The sequence below is a fragment of the Cupressus sempervirens genome, chromosome 7 (genome assembly GCF_028749045.1).
Source record: "Cupressus sempervirens isolate cs-2001-9-10 chromosome 7, ASM2874904v1, whole genome shotgun sequence".
NCBI classification, from domain to species: domain Eukaryota; kingdom Viridiplantae; phylum Streptophyta; class Pinopsida; order Cupressales; family Cupressaceae; genus Cupressus; species Cupressus sempervirens.
Genome location: NC_143124.1, coordinates 722751320 through 722771686, shown reverse-complemented (window position 1 = coordinate 722771686; position 20367 = coordinate 722751320). Strand labels below are relative to the sequence as shown.

Below are 20367 nucleotides of genomic sequence, written 5' to 3'. Positions count from 1 at the left end.
TGTAGAACACAGAAATTGAAACTCAATGTTTTTGAAATTTAAAGGCAATTCAATAGCATAATGACATAGAAAAAGAAAATAAAGTTGAGTTTGGTCCATTTATTTTGGAATATAACTTTTTGTTGTTTTTGTTCATATCACTGATTAAATTGCATTGCGCAATGCATACTTCATTGTTCATACTAAACGTAATTGGTGCTGGAGATTTTTTTTAAAAAATAATGTAAAGCTCTCGATATTTTTAACAATTGTTGTTGACACCTTATTAATGAAAATCTAGGACTACCTAATGCGTTCACTGTAATTTCAAGTAGATTTTTTACACTGCACTGAAAGTAAGATCAAAATAAACCTCAAAAAGTTGAGATGTCTTAAATTGTTATTTGTACAATCAGTAAAAGTGAAATGCATACTAATCTGTCTCTATTTCCCACAGACTATGAATTACCTTGTATTCAACAGTATAATTACTAGAGCATGGCAACTTTCTTTGAGGCAATCCTTGTAATTAGAAAAATCTGCCCAAAGTATGAAACAAGATAATCCTTTACTCTGAAGATACAGAGATCTACAATAGGAGATATGTAGTTTGTAGATTTTGTGATCATGGTTTATCGTTGTTTAGACTTATAAATTTGTGGGAATTTGAAGGCAGCGTCCTGTGCCCTGGACTTTTTGTCATCTGCATTTTCAAATAAAGTTTTCACAAGGAATGGTAGACCTTGTCTCTTGTATGTAATCTAGATTAGAAATAAAACAAACCATAATATGGTCTATGATTACTTGAGTGATTGATATACTTAGGCAATCACCATGCCATCAATACTCCATGTACCCAATACAATTATTGATGGAATTTATGAGTGACCTATATGATCACTTAAGAAGAACAAGTCATACGGACCAAATGAAGGACTGGTGACATGATGGTCAGATGGGTCCATCCATCATCATGTAACCACCTTTCATGCTTGCAGTTCAATAAATTGCACCCATCCACTGGATTACCTTACGCTACAATGTGTTAGCCATTTGGGTCTTCGTGTGTTGTTGACATCAAGACTCTAAATTATCACTTAATATATCTGCAAATATTGGTGTTACGATAAATATCATTCAACCAAAGTTTATCTTAATTCAGGCCACATACTTCAGCAGTGACATTTATCTGTGATACAAGTTTCATAACAATCCACTTATACCTTCAAAAGATAATGCAGAGACAGAAATGATTTGCATACCATCAAAATCTGGAAATGAATTTTTTTAGTTGTAATAATTGTGGTGCTAACATATGGAAACATTGAAAGTAATAAAATCTCCTCCAGTGATGATGAATACCATGTCAGCGGGTCAACAGTAATCTGAATGGGAATGGCTTTGGTATATGTTTCCTGGAGACTATTTTCAGAAATGGTAAACTTTTAGTTTTCTTCGATTGGCAATTTTCTCATCATTGGTGAGCATTTGTATTCAATTATGTTGAATTGTTTTCAAAGATTCAACCTGTAAAATGGCATCAGAATACAATAGGCAAATGAAGATCGTTGATCACAAAATTTGTGCCGTCTGACAAAGACTTGTCAATATGTATGATTCAGAATTTCTCAGCAATTTTAATTTATGCCTTTAGCAACAGCGATGATCATTCTTTGATATGCAGTCGCCATAGTCACTTCACCGTATTGAAGAATGTTACTTGTCAGAGCATCGTCATTATATTAATCTGAAACTGCGTCAAAGTTTACTGATTCGTGTTACACATAGTTTGAAGAAAAAAAGGGTGGCATGAACTACATTAACAGGCAGACTTGTAATATTCTTTGCTTAATATAATTGACTTCCAAACAAAATTGATGTTTTACGGCAATGGACGAACAGGTAACTAAGAAGGTGGATTCGACTCTAATATGTCTTCAGCGGTTATCTGAATAGTTTAATGATTAATGCTATTTACCAACATTGATGTGTGGTATCGGTCATGATTAAAAAATTAAATGAAGAAATTTGATTAGAAGAGCTCGATGGGAAACTAATGGTAGTTATGAACCACCTGCAGCTAGTCAGTTTTTAAATTTTATATATAGACTTCTCTTTAATCATTTGAGATGTACGTTCTGAGGAATATGATATTCTTATAACATCAAATCTTGGTGAATTACATATACTTCTCAAATGAAGATAATCTGGTACTGCTTGACCAAAGGTTTGGTTGCAGACATTGACATTTGTTAATGTTATAGCTTCAGTCAGATTAATTGTGATCATAAATTGGGCAAGTGAACCATCGTGTTTTATAAGTTGTGCAGTACCAAAGTTTTGGTTGCAGAGATTGACATTTGCTAAAGTTATAGCTTCAGTGGGATTAATTTTGGTCATAAATTGGGCAAGTGAACCATCATGATTTATAAGTTGTTCATCAATGACCTTAAACTAATAATCATTATATATATATATATATATATACAATGATTTTTGTTAAGCCAAATTATGCTAATAAAAACTATGATGAATAGACCGATCACTCTATCCAAGTCCATTGGTTCTTTAAGAACACCGATTATATGCAGGTCGCATGTCTTGTGTTAGGCTGCGATTAATGACTAGCAGCTGTTTAATTAGTGAAAGGGCATGTCCCATATGGGGACATGAACCTACTCTAATATGCTTAATGAGTAAAGGATTGCTGCCACTGAAAAATATATAATGCAAGCAATATTACTAAATTGGCATCGATTACAGGTTGATATAAATCAGTATTATATGACTGTTGCATAATCAGAATAATATATTACTGTTGCATTCACAGTAATCTTAAAGTATAGAAATCAGTTTTATATAGATATATAAATCTGTAAAAAAGAAGATAAAGTCTTGTGAAAAATTTATAACGCATATATACAGATATAAAATAAAATCAATAAACAGGTATTATATGAGATCTTATTCCTTAACATGGTATTAGAGCCTTGTTATATATAATACCAAGAGTATATGCAACCTCGGAAAATATAAAATATCATCAAAAGGAGTTCTTCATATTCAAAAGCAATCATGGTGAATGGAGTTAGATTTAAAGATAAACTTGAGGGTGCTGCAAATTTTGTCTTATGAAAACTCATATTAATGATGACCCTTAGAGAGCAAGAATTAGATACATATGTAGAAGATGTACCAATACTGATTGAAAAAACTGAGAAAACTCAATGGAAAAGGAATAACAATAAAGCATGAAGATTCTGGTAGACTCCATGAAAGCTCACATAGTCCTTGTCATTTCAAAATTAGACACTGCTCATGCTATGCTTACCTTCTTAAAGAACAGGTATGAGATAAACAACATGAGTAGAGCTCTTGCACTAAAGCCACACCTGTATCATATAAAAATGAATAAAGGTGAAACTATCACATCTTATTTTATAAGAATTACTGAATTGAGGGATCAATTATCTACAATTGGATAGAGAAATTACAATGTTGGCACCAAATGGACTTCCCACATCCCGTGAATCATTCATACAAGGGATAAGTGCCCAATCCAAATTACCAAAGTTTAATAAATTAAAAACTGATTGCATTCAAGAGGAGTCAAGATTGATCACTAGAGGAATTATCATGAATAAAACTAATGAAGAGATTCAAGTGTTAAACACAAATTCTCACAAGAAAGGAAAGAGAGGCAACTTCAAATGAGAGAGGGGGAAAGAAAACAATAAATATTCATTCAAAAGAAAGAATGATATGTCTAAAGTCCAGTGCTATAGATGTGATAAGTTTGGTCATGTCGCTGTAAAATGTCCTGAAAGACTCGAGAACCAAGCCTCCATAGTAGAAGTCAAGGATATTGAGAAAATGGTATTCTACTTAGTTTTATCAAGTGAATTAATGACCAGTAGAAATACTTGGGTCATAGATAGTGGAGCATCTCATCATATAACAGGGTTCAAAGAACAACTAGATAGTCTTGATGAAGATTCAAGTGAGGAAGTCACCGCTGAAGACAACTCCACACATCTTGTAAAAGGAATTGGGACCTATGCTATCCAACTAAAATTTAGAGTTTCTTTACAACTAACTGGAGTGTTGTTTGTACCAAGAATCAAAAGGAATCTTGTGTCCATCTCAGCTCTAGAAGACAAAGGGTATCGTACCACCTTCTTGGATGGAAAAGTTCTTACATAGCCCAAGAACTCTAACATCAAGAATGCTTATACTATAGGAGTCCGAGATGGATGTTTGTATAAACTATGTAATGTTCAAAATCAAGCCCTGACTCATGATGTTTCCACTTCCAATGAAATTTGGCATAGAAGGCTAGGATGTCTTAATTTTCATGCCCTACCCCCTATAGAAAAACTTGTAACATGATTGACTAAACTAAAACTTGAACATGAAGGAATATGTAAGGGTTGTGCATTAGGGAAGAATTCTAAAGGGACCTTTTCTTGAACTTATTCGCATTGATTTATGTGGACCAATGACAATACCCTCCTTAGGACAATTTTCATACTACGTTATTTTTGTTGATGACTACTCCGGAAAGACTTGGATTTACTTTTTTTAAATTTAAGGAATCAAATGAAGTATTAGCTAAATTTAATGAATTCAAAGCCTTAGTTGAAAAAAACATGATTGGAAAAAGAAACATGACTGGGAAAAGAATTAAAACCCTAAGGTCTAACAATGGAGGAGAATTTCTTTGAAAACTTTAAAGAATTTTGTATTACTTCTAGGATCAAGGAGTACAATGTACCATATAATCCTCAACAAAATGGGGTAGCTGAAAGAAAGAACAAAACTATAGCAGAAGTTGCTAAAGCCTTGATGCATGATCACAATATTCATACCTCATTTTGGGCAGATGCCTCTAACACTGCTATCTACATGCAAAGCAGATGTCCTCACTCTAGTCTTGATAACATAACCCCTGAAGAAGGTTTCATTGGAAACAAACCTGACTTAAGCCACTTTATTTGGTTGTCCAGTCTACATTCATATTCCTAAGGAGAAAAGGTCAAAATTAGACCCATCAGGAAAGAAGGGGACATTTGTTGGATATAGAAAATCATCCAAGGCATACAAAACATATGTTCCTGGTCAAAAAATAATTGAACTAAGAAAAGATATAACCTTTGAAGAGGACACAACATTCAAAACATCTAAAAACATTAGTGAGACAAACGATGAGTCACATCAAGAGATAGAAGAGGATCCTGATAGTGAACTTTAAAGGGAGACTCTAGTAGAAAATTATGAACCTATAAATTCTACTCCCAAGCCATCTGAACCTACTAATAATAATACAAAAAAGACCACTCTAAGAAAGAAAAGTTCTTGAAGAAGCAGAAAATTATGCTACACTCGAAGGCACATTTCAAGAAAGCAAGAAGCCTAGAAATCACTTAAACTATGTTGCCCTCATGAGTTAACTTATTAAGTCTAAGCCAACCAATGCAAATGAAGCACCAAAACATCAAGTTTGGAAAGATGCCATGGTTGAAGAATATCAATAAATTCAGAAGAATGATGTCTGGGACATAGTACCCATGCCTAAAAGAAAATCAGTTCTCATCCAAAAAATAAAACATGCAGCAAATGGAAGTGTTGAATAATAAAAAGCTAGATTTGTTGTGTGAGGGTTCTCCCAAAAGGCAGGAATTGATTATGAGGAAGCATTTGCCCCAGTTGCCAGGTACACTTTAGTAAGGACCATAACTGCTATAGCTGCCTCAAAGGGATGAAAAATACATCAGATGGATGTAAAGACTGCATTCTAGAATGGTATTATGGAAGATACAGTATATTTGGAGAAGCCTAAAGGGTTTGTTATTAATGATAACACTTCTCATATCTGTTAATTGAAGAAGGCTTTTTATGGCCTCAAGCAAGCTCCTAGAGCCTAGTATGAGAGGATAGATAGTTATCTCACCAAGCTAGGATTCTCCAAAATGAAGCTGATCCCAACTTCTACTTCAAGGTAACTAATGGTGATATGTTAATCCTAGTTCTTTATGTTGATGAATTATTAATCACAAGCGAGGATCATCTCATTCTAAAATGCAAACAAGACCTTGCATCTGAATTTGATACGAAGGACTTGGGTCTCTTGCATTATTTCTTGGGACTAGAAGTATGGTAAGAAGAGAAGTATATCATCCTAAACCAAGGGAAATACACCATTGATATTCTAAACAAATTTGGAATGATGGACTGCAAACTTATGTCTACACCCATGGAAACGAATCTACATAAGTTAAAAGATGCAACCTTTGAGTCAGAATTAGTCGATTCCACACTCTATCAAAAAATAATTGGATCCCTAGTGTATTAAGTGAATATATGGCCTGACATTTGTTATGCCACTAATACTCTAAGTCACCTCATGCGTGAACCTAGAAAGATACATCTTGTAGTAGAAAAAACATATATTGAGGTATTTACGTGGAATGATTGGATTTGGATTAAAATATGATAATGTTGACATATGTCTTCATGGATATTCCAACTCAAATTGGGCAAGCAGTGTGGTTGATCATAAAAGTGCCATAGGATGTTGTTTTAGCTTAGGTTCTGCCCTGATATCTTGGCTTAGCTGAATGCAGTCTTTAGTTGCATAGAGTTCTACAGAAGCCGTACATTGCAGCATCCATAGGAGCTCAAGAAGCAATATGGTTGAGAAAATTACTAGTAGGATTGTTTGGACAATCCACAGACTCCATTATTATACACTGTGATAACTAGAGTTGTATAAAATTCTTAACAAATCTAGTTTTTCACAACAGGGAAAAACATATTGAGATCCCCTACCATTATATTAGGGATATAGTGGAAAGAAATGTCATACAACTCAGATACATTAGCACAAATGAGAAAACTACTAACATCCTTACCAAGCTACTCTCCAAGTTAAAAGTGGAACACTTCGGAGGTAAACTTGGTATGATTAAAATGTAATATATTTTCTAAGGTTGAGTCTCAATTAAATTTTCATTTTAAAAGATGTATATATTCTTTTTATCATGTGAATTACTACATGTTTATATATATGGAGAAATCATAAAAGGTGATGATCTTTTACTGATGTTTTATGATGGTTACTATTGTAAGGTGACAATATTAGCAATAGTTTAACCCATAGTTCAAATTCTCGCTAATATATCGTTTTCTCGTGAGAAGTTCTAGTCGGTGAAAAAGGTTATGATTTAATTGCTGTTTTTGGTAGACGAGATTTTGAAAGAATTTGGCAATAACTTGGTGATATATCATCATTTCTTGTGATAACTTATAGACTTCTCGCGGCAGCATGCCAGTAAATACTTGCGCACAAGAACAACATTTTATTATTTTGTTTGTTGCGTTCAGCTTCTTGGGTGGAGAAGGGTTTTGAAGCAGAACCGAAGTGTTTGACATTGATTTGAAGCGATTTCTAGTGGATTAGGAGCGGATTCAAAGCGGATTTGAAGCTTTTTCCAAGCAAATCTGGATTCACAAGTAAGTATCTCAATTTTTTGTTCTTTTGAGTTAAAATTCTTTTTGTCTTCCCATACTTGCATATCTTGTATCTAACTTAATTAAGACTCTAGGAATACCATTTTGTAATGTTCTCTAATATGTTTTAGAGTGTAATGAAAGATCTAACACCATCTTCTTGCAATTTTTCCAAAAACAATCAAGTTTTTCTCAATAATTTCAAAACCTAAAGGCTAATACATTTTTGTTTTATTCTCTAATTTTCGAGCAAATATGGCTTCCTCTACATCTGGGTCAGCTGCAACATCTCCCAATGGTCCCGCAGCATGTCCATTTGGATTCATAGGCATGCGCCCTAAAGGGGCTAGAGACTTTGCATGCAAATATGCCTTTAAAGGAACAAAGTATAATAGTGTCATATGCATGAAATGTGAAAAACAAATTCGTGGAGGCATATCTCGTTTGAAGTACCACCTTGTTGGTATAGAAAAAAGCGACACAAGGGTTTGTGATGCGACTATAGAAGAAATAAAAATGGAGATGATTGCTTTGCTCAATGCCCAAGAAGAGAAGAAGTTGAAAAGGGAAAGGGAAAAATTGGCCATAAGGGCAACCATTTACAAATCGCAAGGTATGTTTCCTTTTAAGAATCATTTATTATTTTCTAATCACGACTAATGATTGTGCTAAACAATTATCATGATTCATAATGAAATGATGTGGGTTGTGACCAAATATCCCAGTCACCCTTGATGAAGAAGAAGAAGCACTTGAGGGGATAGTGGGCTCTTTTCGAGGCACACGGATCCACACATGGAACACACTTACTCATGGAAGGTCCTCGAGTTCAACTTCCACATCTGCTGGTTCTAGTAGACCACAAAACTCTTCTATTGATGGTTATTTTGTGCATAGAAACACACTTAAAGCACAACCATCATTGGAGGGTACTGGATGGAACCGTGATGTGCTGGAGCAAGTTGACATTCAATGTGCTGTTTTTTGGTTTATTAACAAGCTCTCCTTCAATGTTGCAGCAAGTCCATATTTTCTAAATTTTGTGACTGGTTGTATGGTAGCGGGAAAGGGCTACAAGCCACCTACTCTTGTACCCTTGAGTGGGAGGTTAGTTCACTTGTTTCAAACTTTAATACTTTTATAGTTCTACGATTTACTTATTTTTGTTGAAAGTAATTTTTCTTAATCAAAGTTGTGTACTTAATCTTATTTTTAATTTTATGCTTGTAGATTGTTCAAAGATGCTATTTATAGGGGTAAAGATGTGGTTGAAGAGAAAAAGTTACAATGGAAACAGTATGGCTGCACCATACTTTCAGATGGATGGGCGGATGGAAGAAACCGTACCATCATCAACTTTTTAGTTTCTTGCAAGAATCAAGTAGTCTTTCTTAAATCCTTGGATGCCTTGGACAAGATAAAGACGGTTGAGACTTTAATGCTAGAGAATGTTGTGATGGAGGTTGGGGCTGAAAATGTGGTGCAAATCATAACCAAAAATGCAACGTCATATGTGGCAGCGGGTAGGATCTTACAAGAAAAGCATAACACACTCTTTTAGTCTCCTTGTACAGCGCATGTTATTGACCTTCTTTTGGAAGATATAGGGAAATTGGATTGAGTGAAACCGGTTGTAGAGGAAGCAAAGAAGATAACAAAATATATCTACAATCACCCTTGGGTCCTTTTCTTGATGAGAGACTTCACCGAAGACAAGAAGTTGGTTAGACCCGTCGTCACAAGATTTGCAATGATTTTTTAACGTTGCAAAGTGTTCTTCATCATATGAATCCTTTGAGGCAGATGTTTGTGTGTCCAAAATGGCTACAGTCAAGTTATTCAAAGAAGGCCGCTGGACAGAGTGTTGCACACATTGTGTTTGACATCCAGTTTTTTCATCAAGCTACAAAAATTGTGGAGGTAACTTGAAAACTTCAAAATTTGATTTTTTTTTTGTACTTATTAATCAAGCCTTTCATTATTAATTTATAACCCTAATCTCTGATTAATAATTGTTTTTTACTTTTCAATTGTAGGTGGTGAAGCACTTGGTTAGAACTCTCCACTAGGTAGATGGGGAACAAACCCCAATGGGGTCCCTTTATGAGACCATGGTTAGGGCGAAAGAGGCAATAAGAAAAAAGTACAGGGGGGGAGCCTAAAATTTCAGCCCATATGGAATATTATTGATAGGAGATGGAGCAATCAGCTTGACCAACCCATTCATGCAGTGGGGTATTTCCTCAACCCTTGTTACCGCTTCTCTCCATTATATGCGGATCCCAATGGAGAGGTCATGGAGGGCTTTAGTGAATGCATGCAGATGATGGTCCCTGATATTGTGGTGAGAGACCTCATTGTGGCCGAGATGGAAGTGTATCAAAATGCAATGGGCAAACTATTCTCCTTAGCCTTGGCAAAGAGAGGCAAACACACTCATACCCTAGGTAAAATATTTGGAATTTGGAGTCTCTCACATGCATGATAACTAGATAAATACTAAGCTACAAAAACTTGTCCTCATCTTGCTTTCTAACTCTTTAATATCTATCGTGTAGATGCTTGGTGGTGAAATTGGGGTGGTAATGTCCCAAATCTACAAAAGCTTTCCCTTCGCATCTTATGTCAGCCTTATAGCTCATCCAGTTATGAGTGTAATTGGAGCTTGTTCGAATCTATTAACACAAAGAAGAGGATCAAGTTGGCACAAAACGCCTAAATGACCTTGTCTTTGTGCATTATAACCTCAAGTTGCACATAAGAAAGGTAATGTCAGCAGCAGTTGAGCCACTTGATCTGGATGACATAGATCCTTTTGGCGATTGGACAACACAGAAGCAGCCTTCACTGTTCAGTGAGGATGACATATATGAGTTAGAGAGGGAAGCTATGGAGGAGGATGGTTTTGTAGTGGGACTAGATGACATTAAGGAGGATGGCAATGAGAGTAAGGATAGTAACAGTGAGCACAGTGATAGTGAGGATGAGGAGTCATTGCCAAAGCCAACACCAGCACCACCATAGACGATTGCTATGGCTAGAACTGCTAGACCTCCTCCCCCTCCCATAATTTTTACTAAAACCACTGGGAAGGGGAAGAGGAAGATGTAGATTAGTTTCATATTGAACTTGACATTTGTATTTGCTTATATTTTGACAAAGACAATTCGGTATTTGTAGTTTGCTTTAGAGTTCAGAGTCTTTCACTACATCAACCATATTTTGTTACTCATTGCATTTATATATATCTAGATCAGCTTGTTTGGTTTGTTTACTCATTTACTGACTCAATACATGCATCTACTTATTGAATTTTGTGAAAAAATGCATTTTTAACTAAATTAAAGTCATTTTAAAAATTCCTGATATTTTCTTGAGAAGTTACCGATTTCTCTTCGATCTTTGTCAAGAGTTTTTTTTTGGCGTTGCCGAGAAGTGGCAGAGAATGAGAAGTTGAACTATGGTTTAACCTACTATCATTATAGATGTCATTTAGTTGAAATCTATGGAGATCATGTCTCTTTTGTAACTTCTGAAGTTACATTGATGAGATATGCCATGGTGTATACTATGAGGCTTAGTATTGGAGACATCATGTGCAAATATTTTCTTGGTAAGCATCACAAGACTTGATGCCAGTGCACATACCAAAGAAAATATAAGTATAGTGAATATCAAATTGTTGATATTCATAATTATACCATACTTCTGATGACGCCGAAAGGTAACACCTAAATGATGAGTCTGTTGTGATTAGTCTCACCATTTGCATAATATCATATTGAGATGATATTTCTCTCAATTTGATTGAGAGTGCCTTGTGTTGATCTAACATACAATCCTCCCTAGCTAAGAGGGAGTGTTAATGTTATAGCTTCAGTCAGATTAACTTTGATCATAAATTGGACAAGTAAATCATCATGATTTATAAGTTGTTCATCATTGACCTTAACTAATGATCATTAGTGTCACACACACACACCCCTTATTAATTATAAATCTGATGATTTTTGTTAAACCAAATTATACCAAAAAAAACCTATGATCAAATAGACCGATCGCTATCCATGTGAATCAGTTCTTTAAGAACACCAATTATATGCAGATCATGTGTCTTGTGTTAGGCTGCGATTAATGACTAGCGGCTATTTAATTATTGAAAGGGCATGCCCTATATAGGGACATGACCCTCCTCTAATATAATTAATTAATAAAGGATCACTGCCACTGAAAAATATATAACACAAGCAATATTACTACATTGGCATCGGTTACAAGTTGATATAAATCAGTATTATATATCACTTTTGCATAATCAGAATTACATTTCACTGTTGCATAATCAGAATAATATATTACTGTTGCATTCAAGTAATCTTAAAGAATAGAAATCAGTTCTATATAGATATATAAATCTGTAAAAAGGAAGACAAAATCTTGTGAAAAAATTCATGAGGCACATATACATATATTAAAAAAAGGTTTTATATCAGATCTTATTCCTTAACATCATGTGTGGGTAAAAGACATATGCTCTGAAGATAAAGTTTTTGTGAGCATGATAGAAATTCTGTTGTATTGCACTGATTATTAACAGTGGGTCAAAAGGTGTGCTTTTACAGTTCTGTGGACACACCTTGGTACAGGTATAACATTTCTAGAATTTTAATTTATTATCTGTCATTGAACTCTCCATATGTGGCTGAAAATACTTGAGCATTTTGGTATTTAATTAAGTATTCAGACATCTTGCAGATATCAGAAGATTTGAAGTTGTTCTTCAGACATGTTTCATTTGCATATGATATTAGTTTTAACAGAAAGTGTACGGTCTTTGACTTTGAGTTGTGTTTGAGGAGTTATTAATTATATCAGAAGTTCAGATTATTATACATGTTTATACGAAGTCACAGAACTGTTTTGATGTAGCATTGAAACAGACTTGTATTTATCTTACATGTGTACTTATTACTGGATTGCTGTTCAGATTGAGTAGCTGCTCAGATTGAAAAGAGTTGATGCTTTTAAATAGGGATATGGTATTATGGAGATTCCTTGGGGTTGGAGCCCTAAAAGCAGTAATTGTAATGAAGTTTTATGAAACTGGATTAGGACAATAGATCCTAGCAGTCATTATCACCGTGGTTTTCTTCGGCATTGGGTTTCCACATTACATTTTGTGCAGTGTTTGATTCATGTTGATGCTTCTTTATGTTTTGATTTGATGTCTAAGTGCAAACACATAATTGGGTTAGACAAATAGAGTCAGGATTAAATTTAAAATTGGTCTAAAATTTGTTCACTACAAATTCAGTCCCCCTCTTAATAGTATATTTGTGTTCTTCAATTGGTATTAGAGCCAAGTGCTTCTCAAAAGACCTAATCAGTCTGAGCAAGTTCTGTGATTGGAACACATGGCCAATCTAGAAGGAGCATCTTTGAATAAGGCACCTTTATTTGATGGGACAAACTATGTTTTTTGGTGTGTTAGTATGGAGAGTTATATTGCTTCTATTGGTTATGATGCATGGATGTCTGTAGAATATAGCTATACTTTTCCCAAAAGTCCATTGATTGGTGCTGCAAAAAAAAAAAGAGACTATGAGAATAATGCTAAAGCTAGGAATGCATTACTATGTGAATTAGCTAATAATGAATTTACTAAAGTCATGCATCATAAAACCGCTAAAGAAGTCTGGGATAAGTTAAGGTGTTTATGAAGGGGATGACAAGGTTAAACAGGCTAAATTATAGACTTATAAAGCTCAATTTGAAGAATTAAAAATGAAAGAAGGAGAAAATATTGCTGATTATATTTTGAGGGTTGATGAAATTGTGAATGAAATGAAAGGTTTGGGTGAAAAAGTTAATGAACCAATTGTTGTACAAAAGATCTTAGATCTTTACCTTCTTGATATAATGCTAAGATTTCTGCTATAGAAGAAGCCAAGGATCTCACTAAAATAACTATTGATGATTGTATAATATACTGATGGTTTAAGAAATGAGATTAGCAGGTAATGCAGACACAAAAAGGGAAGTGGCCTTCAAAACAACAAAGAAGGTTAAAGATGGGAGTTCAGAATCAAAGGATCTAGAAGAACAACTAGAGAATCTAGTTAAAAGCATAGTTCCAAGACTCTTCATGAGTTGGGTGAGTATCTCAGGTCAGCGAGTTGGGTCAGCCCTGCTGGGTCTGGTATGGCGAGCCGGGTCAGCCCTGCCAGTTCCAATATATGATAGCAAAAGGGTGAAGGCAAGCATAAATCTTCATAAAAATTTCAAGGGTTTTGTCACTTTGTCAAGTCATGACGAAGTCCAAGCCAATTCACAAGTTGAGTTACCCTTGCTGAGTCAGAGCCGGGTCCAAGTCTGGGAACTTTGGTTCAAAGGTTCAAAAGGCTTTTAAAAGGAAAGGAAAGTCTGCTATGAAATGTTTCAATTGTGGTCAAAGTGGTAATTTTGCTGCTAAATACCCTAATTCTAGTAGCGACGAGGAAGAGAACTATAGAAAGAAACCATATGCTCACAAATTAAAGAAGATTGCTAAGAAAAAAAAGAGTTTGTATGTTAAGAATGATAGTTCTGACAATGTTGATTTTGATGGTTACGAAACCTTGTCTATGGCTCTAGGACCTTGTTCTACAGATTCCAGCGAGGGTGAAACAAGAAGCAATACAGATGAGGAGACTGATCTTGAGGCAGAATTGGTGTGTACCTTAGAGGAAATCAGTCATTTGAAAAAGGTGATATCAAGTTATGAACTTTCAAAAGATACTAAAGACAAAATAGAAATTATCACAAATTTGAAAATTGAACTTGAAGAAAGTATGGAGGAAGAAACAATAGAAGTCTCTAGTTATTACAACGTTACATGCTACAAAAGAGAATTTATGGATTGTTGACAGTGGTTGCTCAAACCATATAACTGGTGAAAAAGACATGTTTTCTACATTCACAGATTGGAATGGTGATCCAGTTAAATTTGAAGATAAAACTTCAGTCCCAATTCGAGGTAAAGGTTCCTTAAGCATAAATGATATGTTGAAGGTAAACAATACATGGTTTGTTGATAGTTTGAAATATAAATTGCTGAGTGTTAGTCAGCTGTGTGATAATGGCTATTCAATAAATTTTAATGTTCATGGTTGCGTAATTAAAAAGACTGATTCAGGAAAGGTGATTGCAGAAGGTAAACGTACTAAAAGTAATGTCCGTGACTTAAGAGAGGTAAAAAGGCCGAAATTGCTTGTTAAGTCAAATTGATGACGGTTGGTTGTGGCACACGAGGCTAGGACATGTTAATTTCGATAACCTTGTAAAGGTCAGCTCTTTGAATTTAGTTAGACACATGCCTAAAATTGTGAAGCCTAAAAGCATTGTGTAAAGAATGTCAACAGGGGAAGCAAACTAGAGTAGCTTGAAGCCCAAAGAACATTCCAGTTTACAACATCTTGAACTAATTCATACTGATCTTTGTGGACCCACCAGAACTAAAGGGTTGAAAAATGAGAGATATTTCATTCTCTTTGTAGATGACTACTCTAGAATTACTTAGGTAACATTTCTAAAAGAAAAATCTAAAGCTTTTGAAAGATTCAAATTTTTTAGAGCTATAGTTGCATAGGAAACTAATTATGAAATGCCTTAGATCTGATAGAGATTGTACAGTTAGAATACCCTACACCACCGTACGAAAAAAAACCCATAGCACTTAACTTTTAAGGTTGTAAGGATGTAATTAGAGTTGGAGGAAAAAGTAGAGAAGATAAATCTACAAGCACACTCATTATCAACTAGGGTATCCAAGTCAACTACATGATCAAAACTAAGAAAGAACAAAAGGACATTGGGAGAGAGGTGTATGAAACTGTTGAGAAGAAGTAAGCCATGACGTTGGAAGGGCATATGGTAGGATGCAAACGACCACATAAACCAGCCCTATGGGCAGAAACAAAGATGGTAGCATACAAGTTTTCAGCTGTGTCGTACAAGCAAAGTGTTGACAACACGTGTGAAACACAAGGGCCGCAGGGAAGAAGGAACAATATAATTGCAAAGGCTGAATGATAGCGAAGAAGAAGACCAAGACCGACGAATGTAAGAAAGGCAGAAGGGATAGGACACATAGTGAGGTTCAGGTAAGGTGAGGAAGCAAGGGACATAAGCCTCGCCATAGCAAGGGTGGATCTGGGACAGATGGCAAAAGAAGAATTGAACTACACAAAAAAAAGGAGGAACCACAAAATTGAGAGTACAAGCGACTGTGAAAGGAAGCGGTTTTGCAGGGTGCAGTCGGAACGAGGAACTTAAATAATTCTTTAGTGTATCATACAAAAAGACAAGAGAGACTGTTATTGATGGATTCAACAAGGAAATGACATTGGCAGACACTATTATAGTCACAATCAAGCAATCCTAGCATGGATAAGAATGCACAAGTTTTGTCATCGAGTGTAAAGATTGCAAGAAAAGTGAACACAAGCTCTAGTGGCAAGAAGAAACTCAGACCAAAGGTACAAATGGCTCCTCAGAAAGATGTAATGACAACTTAGATAGTGGCATTTGAAGGTTTGAAAGAATTGCAATGCAAAAAATTGAGATAAGAGACTTCTCATGACAATGTGATAAAGTAGAGCTTGAGGAGAGTAGAAGTCCGGTGGGCCATTCAGATGCCCGTTTTCTACATTTGTGATTACTAAGGTCCCCTTCAAGTAACAATTAAGGCATTTGACAGGTTTTTAGATTTCGATCACTTTTTCTGTATTTGGGGCATGACTTGAAGGTTTCTTTCGCCGCCACTGAATTCACTAGTCTTCGGGCAATACTTGAGTGATATGGTAAAAAGATTGATGTAAAGGCAAAGAAGATGAAAAGTGAGGCGAAGGAATACTGGATTAACATGGTATCCAAAGTTCTCACAACCGTAGAGATAGACTCTATAGTGAAGGCATCAAACGGGCGACGGATATAGGAAGTGCTTTGTTGCAAAAGGGGCTTGGCAATGCATTATGGATGTGGTGAAAAGTCAATTAACAAGGTCAAGCCATGCCTTGGACATAGCCCTTACTTGGATTGTCTTGATGAATGGCCTCATTAATGGTCTTATGCATGATTGGGTGATACTGTTGGCAAAGAGGATGTTGGAGTTTATGACATTGCAACACAAAACATTTTGCATGTCACATTATGCCATAGGGTTGTTTTTGGATACCACACGGGTGCAAACTCCACACGGCTGACTTGAGGTAAAGCTTGAGGACACCTTGGCACATGGCGAGCCACCTATCATGTATTGGAGGCACTTGAACATTAGGATGGCACCAACGGGGCAGAAGAGGTGATGCCAAGTAGTCTAAGAGTTTGAGTCTAAGGATGTGGATAGTGGGCGAGAGGCTACATCGGAGAGCTCTAGCACTTCAAGAGATGGTGATAGTTAGGTGGCAGAAGTTAAGGGTGTCGAGTTTGCAAGAGTTGGTGCAATAGCACCCATGTCTATACTCACACTCATGATATTTACTTGACCACTTTCATCTGAGATGACACACTTGGCACCATCAACATCAGTAGGGTTGGTGACCACAACACCTATACCTGCCTTTGGCCAAATTTGCATGCCTGTGTGTATGATACCTATGGCACTACCAGTAGCTACACCACTATCTTTACCCAAGTTGGATGGGTAACCTTCACTAACAAAGGGAGGAGTAGAGGCTAGGGCCGAGATGGAGTTACCTAGCCAGGAGTTTCTTGGGGACTTCCAAAGTGTAGAACCATTGGAGAGAGAGGCAGTTAAGACAATGATAGAGAGGGGAGAGCCACACAGAGAGACAAAGGCCATAGTAGATGTTAAGTTTATATCATGTAACTTTGATAATATATCGATTTGAACTTTTAGATCGATCAAGATTAGTCTATACAGGCCTCTATATAATTGCTATTTCCCTTCCTTATAATCGACACCTCTTTTGGGCAGTATTGTTAATAACTAAATTAATAAACAAGGTTAGTTTAGTTACTAACCATAGTCATCAAATAAAAGCCGTCGATTTATTGGAATGAAATAAAACCGACCTAGAGAGGGGCATGCCTTTTCAAGAACATGCCCTTCGGTTGTTGTATATAAGTATGGTGTAGATGTGGATAAAGGACACACAGAAAATACAAGTCTGCTCCTTTAGCATCTAGAGCCATATACGATTTATTGTAGGGATAAGAACATTTCCAGAATAGATATTATACTATTGGTAACACTTCATACAAGTCTGATATACAAAAGATCATCTTTAACAAGAAGATTGAAGGCATTGTATTAGTTTGATTGTTCAGAATTTGTAGAAACATTACATGCTATCAAAGCTCTGCTAGTCGAACCTAGGCTCTACAAATTAACAATTAGACTTTAAATATCTAGCAACATCATTCTACCTTCAATGGCAAGCACAATCAAACCCGAGGGCAAGTTTGATGGAAAAATACACTTTGTTGCTTGTAAATCATGACGATTCTTGAAGACAATGACGTAAAACAATATGTTGATAAAGAATCCAAGCAACCTGATGTTGATCCTCATAAAACTATCTGGAGTAAAGGAAATAGGAAAGCCATGTGAATCATATTAGATGGAGTGAAAAATGAAATAGTACCTATGCTAATGAAACATCAAACAACATTTAATATGATGAAGGTATTATTAAATGCATATGAGGTTAACAATGCAACTAGAACTCTTGCACTAAAGAGGCAACTAAATCATATACAGATAAAGAAGGGAGAATCTATGAATTCATACTTCTTAAGGGTGGCTAGTCTAAGAGATGAACTTGCAAGTTTAGGGACCATAATTGAAGGCAAAGACCTAACACTTATGGCTATAGATGGGTTACCGGATTCATGGGAAACATTCTCTCAAGGAGTAAGTGCTAGAGACAATCTTCCAGACTTCAATAGACTTAAAAGAGATTGCCTTCAAGAAGAATCTAGGACACTTAAGAAAAGAGGAAAATTGAAAACTAAAGATGAAGAACTTCATGTTCTCAACACAAATTCCTATAAAGGTAAGAAGAAGCACTTCAAGAAGGGTAATCCAAGAAATGACAAACTTAAGAAAGATTTATCCAAAATAAAATGCTTCAAATTTGAAAATTTTGCACACTATAGATCTAATTGCCTTGAGAATCCAAAGCAACAAGTAAACTATACAAACGTTACCAAGTAAGAAGAAAACTATGACCCTAAGAATTGTGTATTGTACTCTGCAATATCAAATGAAGTAGCAAGCAAAGCATGGGTAATTGATAGTGGATCATCTAAGCACATTACAAGATACAAAGAAGTACTAGATTCAATATCAGAAGAAGTTGATGGCGAAATTACCATTGGAGATAATTCCTCTCATCCAGTCAAAGGAATTGGGAATTGCACCTTGAAACTAAAGTCTAGGTATTTCTCTACCTCTCAAAAGAGTACTCTATGTACTAGGAATAAAGAGGAATCTAATCTCTCTTACAACACTTGAAGATGACGGACATAATGTTGCATTCATGGATGGTAAAGTAATGACCTAGTCTAAAAACTCTTCATTTAAGAAATCAAAGTTGATTGGTCAAAGTAAGGGATTCTTGTATGAATTAAATATAGAACCTAGTCAACCTATTCAAGGCTTATCTCATGAAGCTTCTGATATAAACAAAATATGGCACAAAAGGTTAGGACATCTAAATTTCAAAGCCTTATCAACTACGGAGAAGATGGTTACTGGTTTACCTAAGTTGCATAAAGATCATTCAAGCATATGCAAAGGATGCGCTCTGGGTAAGAACACCAAAAGTCCATTTCATGATAGCACTAGAAAAATTAACAATGTTTTGGAATTAGTCCACTCAGATTTATGTGGACCTATGTCTATTCCTTCTCCTAGAGGATTCTGGTACTATATACTTTTTATAGATGACTTCTCTAGGAAAACTTGTATTTACTTATTAAAATGTAAAGAATCAGAAGAGATCCTTAAGAGATTCACAGAATTCAAAACCTTAACTGAAAACTTATCAGGCTACAAAATTAAAACTCTTAGGACTGATAATGGAGGGGAATATACTTTAGATTTGTTTAATGAGTTTTGTAAAGAAGCAGGAATTAAGAGGGAGTACATTGTTCCTTATAACCCACAGCAAAATGAGGTAGCAGAAAGGAAGAATAGAACAATTATAGAAGCAACAAAATCTATGATATTTAGTCAAAATTTAGAGTATTATCTTTGGGCAAAAGCCTCTTGTACTATTGTCTACATTCAAAACAAAAATCCTCACTCCCACCTAAGAGATAAAACTCTTGAAGAAGTCTTTACTAAGGTTAAACCTAATATAAACCATCTTAGGATATTTGGGTGCCCATTATATATACATGTTCCAAAAGAAAAGAGAACTAAGTTAGAACCCTTCAGGAGGAGAGGTATTTTTGTCGGGTATAGTGAAATATCTAAAGCATATAAGATTTTCATACCTGGTTAGAGAAAACATTGAACTTATTAGGGATGTAATATTTGAAGAAGATTTAGCATTGAAAAGAGCCCTAAGTTCTGAAGATCCCTCTCATTTACCTAGTTCTGAAGAAAATCATGAATCTGAGTTTCAAAGGAAGAACATTGAAGAAATTGAAGATGAAATTCAAAATCTTAATCTTGAGGAAACTCAAAATCCAAAGAAAAGACCACTTTGGTCCATTAAGACTATAGAGGAAGCACAAGACTTTGCTGCACCATCTCGAACCTTTAGAGAAAGCACAAGACTCAAAAGATTTTCTAGTTATGCAGCAAACATGAGTGATTTATCTAAATCAAAACCAACCAATGTTTTAGATGCTATTAAACATACAGTT

General features: G+C 35.4%; 1 protein-coding gene across 20 annotated transcripts in view; it reads right to left on the bottom strand.

The window, feature by feature from the left end:
• Nucleotides 1-20367, bottom strand: part of SLP1 (Calcineurin-like metallo-phosphoesterase superfamily protein) — a 257256-nt gene that overhangs the window by 79670 nt on the left and 157219 nt on the right. For 2 of the 20 annotated variants that reach the window (XM_089792705.1, XM_089792697.1), the window contains exon 9: nucleotides 339-1085. The exons of 16 other annotated variants lie outside the window; for them this stretch is intronic. In XM_089792705.1, coding sequence (XP_089648831.1) covers nucleotides 1077-1085 — 9 coding nt within the window. In that variant the 3' untranslated portion in view covers nucleotides 339-1076. Of the gene's footprint in view, nucleotides 1-338; nucleotides 1086-2943; nucleotides 3372-20367 lie in introns of those variants that run through there. 2 more of the 20 variants (XM_089792696.1, XM_089792698.1) reach the window with 1 other exon arrangement.